Source organism: Centroberyx affinis, unplaced genomic scaffold, assembly GCF_046629955.1.
Source record: "Centroberyx affinis isolate AG114_WGS23_722 - 3 ecotype Tasmania unplaced genomic scaffold, CSIRO-AGI_Caff_v1 ptg006934l_1, whole genome shotgun sequence".
Classification (NCBI taxonomy): domain Eukaryota; kingdom Metazoa; phylum Chordata; class Actinopteri; order Beryciformes; family Berycidae; genus Centroberyx; species Centroberyx affinis.
The window spans coordinates 1-12368 of record NW_027283512.1 but is presented as its reverse complement, the minus strand read 5'-3'; the positions used below and the strand labels follow the sequence as shown (position 1 = coordinate 12368).

Genomic DNA, 12368 nt, shown 5'->3' with positions numbered 1-12368 from the left:
GTGAGAAGTTTCAACAAACTCCAACAAGTAAACAGACATTTAACTGCCCCCCTTAAGCCAATCAGTGCAATTTTAAAAATGCAAGAATGGAGCAATGAGACACATCATTCCCTAATTTTTTGTTAAGAGAAAAAATAAGAGAAGTCAACTCCAGATGCACCAAACGTTCTTAACCATCCAAATCTGCTCTTACCCAGGTGTGCTGAATGATGAATCCCACTTGATCATAAATTGGAGGCGCATGGCCGATTGTTTGTTATTAGCATAGGTAACGCCCCCTAAACGTTATATAAGGGCAGGTGTTGTGCCGTGTGCATATACTCTGGCACATGGCCAAGAATTGGAGAGGCGCTCTTGGCAATCTGAAAGAGCTCATCCGTCTCATCAAATAGATCTGTGCAATCTCTAAAAACACGTTCTCTGCGTACGGCCTGGATGGCCAAACCATCTAAGAGCAGTATGTAGGGCCTAAGCCATTCAGAAGCTGAACACACACAATATCATCAAAGGGTTTTCATAGTCTTAATTGGGATCAATGGACCAATAGTATTTCTTTAGCCCACAAATTTAATAATCCAATCATTATAATTACTCTAAAACATATAATAATCTAAATTTGATTATATGATATTCATGCATTTTTTTATGTTCCTCAAATGTAAAACTTATGTTTCCTTGCGTTGGACAAACAATTTGTGGACTGTGAAAACGAGATGTTTTTTTCTTATCTTGGTCAGAGTGCTCTCAACCACTCATAAAATTTTCTCTTACCTAAGAGAAGAGCAAAAATAAGAAAACATTGGTGAATCCCAGAAATCAATGGGTACTAACAAAATAAGAACAAATCGTGGATACGAAATTTGTTCGTATATCGCTTCCTGCATGAGGCTCATTGTGTAGACAAACAAATGTTGTAGCGCCCCCTTTGCCCAATCAGTGTAATTTTGAAAATACAGGAACGGAGCAATGGCATCCCAAATCGATGACAGCAAGTTGAAAAATTACATTTTATATCATGAACTACTGCTATTACGACAATCCACCAGGAGCAAAACCAAAATACATCAAATTTCTAAGAAACTAAAACCACTAACATTTTCTTGAAGACAAAACTTAACCCTTAATATTGTTACCAAATAAAAAATAAACAAAAAAATCCAAACTTTTCTGAAACTAAAACTGCTATTTTTTTGAAGAAGAGATAAAGCAGCGGCCCTCAACCTGTGTGCTCAGACTCCACGAAGATTGTGATGTGATTTTTGGAGAATTGTAAGGTGATTCAAGTAAAACGAAATGTATATTAAAAAAATTCATAATTATTGTGATTTTTACACAAGGTTAGTAAAGTAAGACGAGGTCAGTCCGGAAACTCTAGCTGGCTTCAGCTAATTGGAGCGTGCATTTACAAGTGAACCAGTCGAAACACACACAACCTAATGTCAAACCATTTAAATGACTCGTACTCACTCACTGTTTAGCTCCATGTGCAGACTGCAACTCCTGCCGCTGTTCTCTGAGTCTTACTGCACCCAGCTCCACCTGTTTACATCTGCTTTTATGTACTATACAGTAAGGGGGGTTATGTTCTCCCTGTCTGCAGTCTAATGCGTGTGCAGCAGTGAGCCATAAAAGAAGATCTACCAAACCAGACGTATTGCTAAGTCATAACCATTAATAAAATTATTCATATCAATCATCATTTGAGGTTGCAGCTCATCTCCTCCTTCTCCTCCTTCTCTTCTTCCTTGTGGAAGATCTTTCCATCAGGCTGCTTCACCCATCTCAGCTTCACGTCTTCACTCAGTTTCTTGTCCTTCAGTCTCTGATTTATCTGAGAAACAGAAACACTCTATATTTCTGCTTTGCATTAAAATACACTTTGACACTATTTTGAAAAGTGGCACCACACTTGAATCTTTGGATTAATCCAAGCAGAAACTGGGCATAATGAAAAGAACCAGAAATAGGCTACCAGTGAGAATTGGAAATATTAAGCCCCCCATTCTATACAACTTTAAAAAACCTTATTATAGTTGGAGTGATAATATCATTAATATTAGGTTAGATATCTATTCCCAAGTATCTGAAATGTTGAACTGCAGGAATATTCCTATAGGGACTTGTCAAAAAGTAAATTAAGTGGCATTAATGCAGATGTAACCTGAAATCTGGCAAAATTCCTCAAAGATGTGTAACGTAATCTAGGAAACCTGTATAGGCTGCAAGCAAAATTTAATTCAGATTGGATCAAATCTGTGGGAGAAATAGCAAAAAAAAAGTGTTTGCATTAAATTCTTAATGGTGGAAAAACTCTCATGGTGGAAATTAAATCTTCATATGCAATGGATTCGGCTTGAGCCAAGAACTCTGACGGAAAAAAGTCTTTGACACTTTGTCTTATGGTTCAGGAGTTATTGAACAAAACATAAAGTCACTTGCTATAACAGCAGGCTTCCAGTACCTGGAGTGCTAACTAACTAACTAACTAACTAATTAACTGCATATTTAAGTGAGATCAAGTTTATACAGTTTTATGCAGTATGCCAGGAATGAAAGTACAAAAATCAGTGTAATGGAAATACATGAAAATACTAGCTCTTGCTTTGCCCTGCTGATATACAAATCTTCACTTATTCAGCAGTTTTCACTTAAATTACCCTAAGTACAATTGCTAAATTCCTAAATAGTCTCTGTGTCATGCTCAAACATCATTACCGGCTGTAAGATGGCTTCCATCACATCCTCCAGGTTCACAGAAGAATCCTTTTTAGTCATCTTCACCCTCACCACCTGCTTCTTCACTGGTTCTTTTCGGGGAGGAGTTTTGCATTTAAAAATTAGCATTTTCATCCAGTGAACTGTAAAAATTAAAACTAGTGACCAAAAAGTATTGAATTGACAGACTTTTAAAACAACGTAATTGTATCTCAACTCACCACTGTAACAGGCAAAGTAAAATTTCTGACGACAAGGCCAGACCTTCCATTTGCCAAAACTTACAAACCCACAAGACTTTGCGATTGTGCCGTGTTCTTCAGTATTCCAGTTACTGAATGACTTGCCGCTGCCATCTGACCACTTCCACGAGTCTCTGAACAGGCCGATCCATGCAACTTTTCCCGGGGGTATCATCATCTTCATCTCGTCGTTCTCGGCTTGGTTCTTCACACTGGCCAGGTCTGTGTAGCGCTCCCTGCAGTAGCTCTGAGCCTCGGTCCAGGTCTTGGCTTCATTCACAAAGACGAATCTGGAAGAGTCCTGGGCTTCAATGGCTCCTGACAAAAATATTTTTTAGCAGAAGTCATGATGCTGTGGTCTCAGCAATGATGTTGCACTCAACAATGACCATGAAGGAATTTCTACAAAATGCTACTTTTGAAAGAGTTTTGCCAACACTGTGTAGCCTCTACACTGACAGAGATGACACAGACAGGGGGACCAAATAAGAAGATCACTAAGTAATGCATCACTTAGAAAACAATTATATTGTACCTTTTTTATTTTTTATTTTTTTTACTATTTTCTGGTTTTATTTGAACTATTTTACTCTTGTGAAGCACTTTGGGACTTTGCCCTGTGAAAGGTGCTATATAAATAAAACTACTTACTGACTTACTGACTTACTTACTTACTTACTAAAAATAACCATGAAGGAATATCTGTAATCTTCTACTTCTAAGAACTAAGAGGCCAGACAGTGTTGGCTAGCTACTATGATTTTTTTTTGCCATGCAAGCCAGCATGGCAAAAAAAATCATAGTAGCTAGCCAACACTGTCTGGCCTCTACACTTAAAGGGGGAGAGGAACACAGGTGGGGGGGGGGGAGGGGATCTGGCCATATTGGAAGAGCGCTACGTAATCACTTAGAAAACATTTACTTGAAGCAGTGGTTGGTTGCAAAATAACTAAAGATGCTAAAAACTAGTAACATTTTCTGACAAGCAGCTTGTTATTGGCAAGAACACAGCGCTGATGAAACTATTGCGGTAAATATGAAGACAGCTTATGACTTGAGGGAGAACCAATACTTCCTGAAGCTTCCTTTATAATTTCTTTAAGTGAGCATCTTACTCAGTCTGCATCAGGCGGCTGATGTTTTTTTAAAGTCTCTCGCCAGGAGGACATTCTGCTGCACCCATCCATTACTGACAAAATCTCCATTCAACCAGATATATAAAGATGATGGTCTCCTGGGGCCAGTTGCATAAAGCTACTTTAAGACTAGTCTAAGCCTTAGACTGGTCTTACATTCTCAGGTTGGACTCAGCTAATTAAGACTGTCTGTTAGTTAAATATTACAGCTGACTTATTTTGAGGTAGGAAAGTTAGCCACCTTCCCCCTGGCTAATCTTGAGTTAAGAATTTTGTTGTTATGGCAACGAGTCGGCCTAACTGTCAGAGCGGGAAGTTTAAATACTGAAGCTGTTTCATAAAGGATGGCAAATCTTTGGTGTTTGGAAAGAACCTGAAGAAGAGTGAGACTTTAGAGACAGAAACAACCTGTTAGAGATCTACAGCAATCAAGAAGTAGTAGGAACAGGTAAATATAAGTGTCTATAGCAAGTTTGACTTAAGGTCACATTTAAGTCTAAGACTGGGTCTGTCTCTATGCAACTGGCCCCAGGTTTGACATCATTATCTCAAGCAAATATTGGGGGTATTTTTGCCTCTATTACAGTTTGTAGTGAAGAGAGACAGGAAAGACTGGGGAGAGAGAGAGGGGGATGACATGCCCGGACGTCACAGTTACATTATGCACCACTGAGCCACCAGGACGCCCGCTCAGCGCTTCTTTTAGTTGCAACACTGTTAATAGGTGAAGTTTTCATTCATTCCAATCATTCATACCCTCCACCCCACCCCTCCACCCAAGCACCTATAAACCACACTTATTATTAATATTATTATTATTGTTCATGTTGTTGTTGTTGTTTTCTTCTTACCGTCGTAGCAGATGATTTGTTTTCTTTTGCTGCAATCATCATCCCACCATTTCCCAGCCCGGTTCACAGCGGCACAGTTCTCAGTGGAGTAGTGACCGGGTTCGTTAACGCGCCACTTCCTGAACTCAGCCTCTCCTTCACCATAGTAACCCTCCTTTTCCAGAGACCACCTCCAACTGTTAATGTCATCATACAGTCCTATCCACACTTTACCATTATGATATCTGCCTATGATGTCATTCAGCTTGGCCACATCTTCCTGGTTGTCTACGGTGGCCAGGTCAGTGAACTTCTCCCTGCAGTAGCTCTGGGCTTCAGTCCAGATCTTTGAGTCTTCAACAAGGTGGTACTGACGAGGAAAACATGAGGGGAGGGCGCACAGTCCTGCCACAGCAATAAAGACATTCAATTTGATGCATTTAGTGAACTCAGTTAATACAATGACTCCTCCATACAGAGCATTGAATGTATGTATACAGCGGAAACACTTTACTATAATTAGATTCTAATGAGTCAAAGTGTGTTTGGTTGTGATCGGTGTATTTGGACATGGCCTTTGTCAACTTTTTTGAAAAACTGTTTTTTTTCCCCTAAGGATTTTTCAGTGTTTCACCTGTCAACACCAAATTTGGTATAAATTCTTAGAGGAAATAGATACATAAATTATCTATCAGATAAACAACATGGCTGCCATCAACCAATGAACTTGACAAAGGGTTTGTTCAATCTTCACAAAAACTTACATATGTTTCATATACATACAGAACCAAGTACACAAGGATATTAAAATTGACCTGTAGGGGGCTTTATAATGGCCAAAAAAATTGTATCTCTTAGTGGGATTAGTGGAATTTCCAAAAATTGGTGCACATGCAGGCTTTAGGTCCTAGTATGAGACAAAATGTGGAGTTTTGTTGTGATTGGTATGGGTGTGGCCTTTGTCAATTTTTATTTCCCCCCTTTTTCCTCTTTCTCATTTTGTTGTTGCCAATTCCCGATGTGCTCCACGGTCCCCCTGTTGGCTGGGGAGAGTGTCTCCTCTGATATAAGTGGAGTCGCCAGCCGCTCCTTTTCACCTGACAGCAAGTCGTGTTTTTCCGGGAGGTTCATGCTATCTCCCTCCTACTGGGTCATTGGCGCCTCAAGCCCAGCATCACCTATTACTTTTTATGTTCTTGGTTTGTACATTGCCTCTTCCGTGAAGTAAATTCAGTGTGAAACATTCTAACTTCTTTAGAATCAAAATGACCATCAAATCACACTAACCGGATAAGACAATGATAATGAGAGTCTTCCCTTCCATGACACTGACTGTGCAGCTCCCCAGCACCGCTCTGTGAGAGATAATTGATGAGAACGTGATTACATGACAGAATCAGTGTCACTTTGTTTACTAAGCACAATAAATGCACAGGTATTTGTATTTACTGTTTGGTTGTTATATGTAATGTGCATATATATAGATATAGATATACTGTAGATATAGATATAGATATAGTAGATAGATGCCACTGAGAAAAGGTCTTTGGACACAAATGATTTGCTTTGGATTGAATTGATTGCAATTGAAAGAGTAATCTTTTTTCCATAAGTAGTGTTGCACCTACAGCGAGTACTGTCCCTTTTTTCTTATCAAACCTAATTTCATTGAACCATTTCCTCATTATACAGGCACAGTTATCATTAGAATCAAATAAAATTCAAACGCTCTTTAGCTGACAGAAATACAGTATTTCAAATAAATGATGCCTTACTTTTCTTGTGTAAGAGGGAGAAATGTTGTCTGTCACTCAGTCTTTCTCTCCCTCCTCACTTGCAGTCCTACAACACTGACTTGGCAGTGTGGATGGATCAGTGTAATGTTAAGTGTATAGTGAGCGCAGGTCTGATCAGTGTTGATTTCCATGTAACCAGACAACCTCAGAGATGTTTGGCCTCAGTGTCCTTGATCACCTTCCTCAATTTGTATTTGTGCTTGTTTCATTTGTATAGGACAGATGCAAAAACATTGATAAACATATTATTTGCATTGCACCACCTGGAGTCTGGAGTAAGGAGACAGCAGTTATCAGGCTCTCAAACACGATAAGGAGTTTTACACAGCCATTAAAACACTGGGATTGGAGTTTGGGGTGTTCATGTTTAAACACTAATATCAGTGTTTTGGAGAACTTTAAACACTATAGTTGGGTTTTGAAACACAAAATATGGCAAATGAATACTAAAGTGAGTGTTTCGGAGCTCTACCCAGTTTTAAATGTTTTCAATATATACTGTATGTATGAGTCTACAGACACACAGAGCGTTTTGAAAGTTGAGTCCATTTTCCCCTTCAATTTATAAGAGAGCTTCTTTAAATTGCGCCCTTTCATTTTACATAAGAAGGGCTTGAACATTGAACCAAATATTTCAGTTTCAATAACTAATGAAATGCCCAATTTGGATTTTTTTTTGGTCATATAAATTTTGGGAATTTTTGCACAATTTTTGCTTATGGTGATAGTGATCGCTAGCCTCTGGGTGAAATCAGTGGGAGCAGGGTGAGTAGACAGGTGTGAGATGAACAGGCACGAGCGATGTACCAAATCATCAAATCTACTCACTGACATCTGAAAATATCTGAAGTGCATTTCTTCATCCATCTCTCGCATTCCCACTCCTCCTGCCTCGGCCTGCTCAGTGGTCTCACAGACCATCGTCAATAGATAAGAATGACGATGACGCAGCAAAAAGACTGCGCCTACAAAGTGCGGTACAAGTGCGAAACCCTATTCTGTTTCTGTGGGCAAAACAATAAATCAACATTTTCTGTGGTTGCTTTTTCTGTGTTATAACAATTTATGTAAAGTGTATATGATGTAAATAATTTGTTGTTACCTTTTCACGGTTGTCAAACAACAGCGTGGTCTCTTGCACAGAGTTCGGAGGTTTGCTAGCTTGTTAGTACTTTGTGACTTCCAGGTAATTAAATTGTTATGATCATGCAGTTGTTTGACAGACGTGAAAATGTTATGGGCAATTAATACCGTAATTATACATTTCACATCAATTATTAGAACACAGAAAAGCAACCGCAGAAAATGTCGACTTTTTGTTTTCCCCATTGAAATTGAATAGGGTTTTGCACTTGTAGCACACTTTGAGGCGTGGCCCATTCATAACCCCACGCCATTCTTGTATATAACGATAGACAAATTAGCTCTTCTTCCTCATCTAACAAAGCCATTTCCAATTCCAAATCAATTTACACATGATCACTTCCTTTGTTATACTTCTGTGCCAACAAATGCACTATTGAATGAGGAGGGCAGAGCAGCATGATGCTCCACCAGAGGGGCAGAAGGTAGAAACGGAGAGGACAGAAATGAGCTGTGAGACTCAAACTCATTCTTCCTGATCGATTTCGTCTTTCCAGTGAACAGTGAACCAGTAGTCCCTTCATAACTGAATTCATCTAAGAGAAGACTGAGGGTGACCGGCCCTTAGCTGTTGGGTTACTGCAAAGGATAAACACCACGGAGTCCTTCAAAGTAAGGTATCAAAACACCTAAGTGGTGTTTCCAGTTGAGGAAAATAAGCTTTCGAAACACCTTACTAGGTTTTACAGTTCCAAGTTTTACGTGTCTTGAAACGCTGTGCAGTCGATTGAATCTCTATAATCAGGGATGTCTCCAATCCTTGAAAAAAAGAGTTTGAATCTCTGAAATGTGTCAAACCACTTATCTTATTGGTGTATCTATGCTCCATGACAGGTTTGAAAACGCTGTGATTGTCAATACACCATTTTCATATCTCAAAACAGTCACAAGAGGATATTTTGTAACACTGTGTTTTGTCTTGAAACGGCAGTGTAAACAGGGTTTTAACTCCATCTTGTTTACAATTTACACCAAACCTGTCACAATTTAATTAATAATGAATGACAAAATAGAACAGACATTTGCTACCTTTAAGGTCAGAATTCTCGGTTTAAAGTCACAATTATGAGTTTTCAGACTTTATTTTCAGAATTCTGAGATTAATTTCAAAGCTCAAATAAATGTTTCATCTACAGCCCTGATCGTTTTACGTAATTCTGACATTAAACTCAGAACTCAAATACATTTTTGACATGTAGGCCTAACCTGCTTTTATCCCTGATAAAATGACTGTTAGCAGTGCAACAAAATAGGAGAATAAATAGGAGGATAATAGAAAAAGACCTGGCAACCCGGAAGTACTGTGTGCAAAGTGCAAACCTCCTTGGTGCGAACAAGCGCGTCCGTGTCGAGGGAACAAAGGAGGGTTGAGTGAGTGCATTGACATTGTTTTTAACAGAATCTTTTGAAATTACTGGGATATTAGCTACACATTTTTACTAGCCAGACAGCAACGTAACTTCCCTGCAAAGGTGGTTTGAAATTTATTTCGATTACTACCAGCTAACCTCGTTAATATCGCTCGTGTGTGTAGCGGCAGTTGGCAATTCAGTCTTTAGGCTGGCTTCACCAAGCTAGCTTTACTCAAACATCCTGCAAACGTTGCATACGTTAATTAAGAAGGCTTGGCTGGACTGAGAAGGTGTCTGTTGTGTTAGCTGTCTTTTTGGAACTACATTTCTCTGAAATCGATAGAGTTAAATGTCAGCTGTAACATCACTATCAGGCAAATGGTCTCTTTGTGTTAGTAGCTTTGGCTAGAAGGCCGCGCCGACGAAGCTAGCTTGGCTTAGCGTTGTTAGCTAGGCTAGTCATTCAATGTGATAAACGTTATCCTGTAATTGAGTCATTTGCCGGTTTCTTCCTTCTGCTTCGTCTTCCAAACGGTTCATAACAGCAATGGGTAGTTGTACTAACTTGTTGTGGCCGAATGTTTTCTAACGTGTTATTTTTTCTTATCCCTAGTCCAACCTCCGACCACGATGTCAAGTAAGTAAACATGCAATGTCATCTGCAAAATACTAACAGAAGCTTATAGACTAAACTAAATGCTCTTTTTGTTGACTTATCCTTAACCCAACCTTAACCCTAATGCACAGACCGTATGTCGATGAGTTGCAAATGTAACATTTCCAGATGATCAGAGGTTATCTGTTTATCTATTTATCCAGGTTTGGAAAACAGCTGCAGTGTCATTTTAAGGCTTTCGTTCCTAAATGCACATTATCCATTATTTTGGGGAAAATGTCCCTGATGTCAAACATACAGGTGTTAGAGGGGGAGTTGATGGGGAGGGGGGAGTCAGTCGCACACTAGGCTGCATTATTTTACTTTCACCAACGTTTCAGCAGCTATGTTGGTTTCAAGCTAGGAAAAGAAGAGGAGTCAGCTGGACTTGCCCTCTGAAATGTTGGTGGAAATGAAATAATACAGCTTATTTTGCATCAGAGCTTTGGGTTTGCAGCTGACTCTTCTTTCCCTAGCTTTGATCTGCCAGCCTGCACCTCACTAGCATTGGTGTGTATTCCACTTTGTTCAAAATATATAGATGTTTCCATTTTGTAAAGACTTACTGGCCTATGTTGTCAGTGAAGGTCCACAGACAGTCTATATGCTTCAGAGGTATGTGGCACCTTGTTTTGAATGGTGAACAAAACATTTTGGAATCAAACTCTGAAGTTGTTGACCTCGTCACATCCACATATGACTTTGCGGCCTGTCTGGAAAGAGAGAGCCCTGTACCTTTTTTCTGTTGTGATCGGGATGTAGTAGAGGGGAGCTCAGGGAAGTGGTGCTCCCTCACTTTTTAGTTCCAAGTTTTTTAGTTGATTGACTGTAGTGGGAAACTCTGAACTCTTTAGCAACTGTACTCTGCTCACCCTCAGCAGGTCGGCTGAATGAGAGCGCGGCTTCACCCACATTAATCTAATTGTAGTTCCACTGTGTTCATGCATTCGTATACCGCACGTTTCTGCTCTGATTATCAAACAGCAGCTCCCCCCACTTAATAACACTACAACACTGGCTGTGATCAAGGAAACGTGTAGCAGGGAATGGACACCTTGAGATAATTAAAATATACCCAAAGCATGTCAGCGACTCGTTCTGAAATTCAACCGACAACTGTTTTTTTTTTGTTTGTTTTTTTTTCTTGCACAGAACGGCCATCCTACGCCCCTCCCCCTCCCCCTGCCCCCACAACGGTAAGTATACTACTCTGCTACTCAAGAGTCTCCATCTTAGCATTTACTGTTCAGTGGCTCGAGAGCCATGTTAGGTCTGTACACTGTTGGTTTCTTTCTATCTTTCTTTCTTCCTCTTTCTCTGCATCTTATATTGCTTTCATTCTCCTTTTCTTTCTTTCTTTCTGAACACACTGAGGTCAATACAAATCTTGCTCAGCCCTCCATCATCCCTCTCACTCCTGCATATTCCTTCCATTTTACTGCCATACCACCACTTTTTTAACATTATTACTAGAGGTGTCGTGTAGACAGGGTCAGTTTGCCTCATGTGCTTTTAGGAAGTATTATTGCTGCAGAGAAACACAAGTCTCTTGGAAATTCTGAATCTCTTGATATCAAAGATTAGCATGTATAATGTTAGAAGGCGTGTATGTAGGCTAGTTGAAACAACATGCTTGCTTTTAATGCTTTTGAATTCACCAGGCTTACATTCAGTAGCAGGGCACAACATTGTGTAGACTTGAGATTGAAATGAATGGCGCAGTTGGATCAAATGTCACACGGTTATTAAATGCAGCTTGTGCTTCATAGCATGGCACAGGCAGTCCTGTTCATGCGACATTCACATGTTGTGCACTTGTCCTGAATGCCAGCCAGCTAGTTGCCTTTTTTGCCTTGCATGATGACTCCATGTTGGGACACCATTACAAACAAGCCAAAAAAAAAAAATCTATATTCATGTTGTTTTTTCCTTTTTCACTTATTTATGTTTATCCCTCTTCCTCCTCTTGTTTGTGAGCCATTTCTCATTCGTGTTTTGTCTCATTTGTCTTCCATCAGCAAATGCCTTCCACCCCAGGGTTTGTGGGCTACAACCCTTACAGCCATCTGGCCTACAACAACCTCCGGCTGGGAGGGAGCTCCGGAGGCTCCAGCAGGGTAATGAATTGATGGAGGGATTTGGAAAAAAAAAATAATGTAAAGAAGGATGGGATGAGGAGGAGAAGGGAGGGTAAGAGGAAAAAAAACAGGTATAGAAGGAAAGGTGGTTCTTAAACAATCGTGTACTGATGCGAGGAAGGATAGAAAGAGGGGAGGGTGAATTGGGGTACTGAATTGATGGATTGGGGGGGGGGGGGGGGGGTAAATATGAAGGCTGTTAGGATGATGATTAATGATGATTATAGAAGAGGGATGGTAAGAAGAAAGGGTGGGTAGCCTGGTGGTTAGTCGAGAGCCGTAACATAAGGGGCACAGGTGCAGTACCTGTAACAGAAAATATGCTCATCAGTGGCTACATGCCCTTCTCATTGTAAGTTTC

General features: G+C 40.0%; 1 protein-coding gene and 1 long non-coding RNA gene across 3 annotated transcripts; one reads left to right on the top strand and one right to left on the bottom strand.

The window, feature by feature from the left end:
• Positions 1 to 908: 908 nt before the first annotated feature.
• Positions 909 to 6798, bottom strand: LOC139639191 (secretory phospholipase A2 receptor-like). Of its 2 annotated transcripts, XM_071513273.1 has the most exons (6): positions 6699 to 6798; positions 6211 to 6278; positions 4945 to 5328; positions 2937 to 3275; positions 2716 to 2807; positions 909 to 1831 (listed from the first exon to the last, which is right to left on the bottom strand). In XM_071513273.1, the coding sequence occupies exons 2-6, from the start codon at positions 6245 to 6247 to the stop codon at positions 1697 to 1699; spliced, it is 987 nt and encodes a 328-aa protein (XP_071369374.1). In that variant the 5' UTR covers positions 6248 to 6278; positions 6699 to 6798; the 3' UTR covers positions 909 to 1696. The 2 variants fall into 2 exon arrangements, with proteins under 2 accessions (XP_071369374.1, XP_071369373.1); XM_071513272.1 differs by having other exon boundaries at positions 2716 to 3275.
• Positions 6799 to 9189: 2391 nt separating this feature from the next.
• On the top strand, positions 9190 to 11986 carry LOC139639189 (uncharacterized). The gene is made up of 4 exons (XR_011694852.1): positions 9190 to 9233; positions 9828 to 9851; positions 11022 to 11065; positions 11888 to 11986. It is a non-coding gene; the product is annotated as an uncharacterized lncRNA (long non-coding RNA).
• Positions 11987 to 12368: the final 382 nt, after the last annotated feature.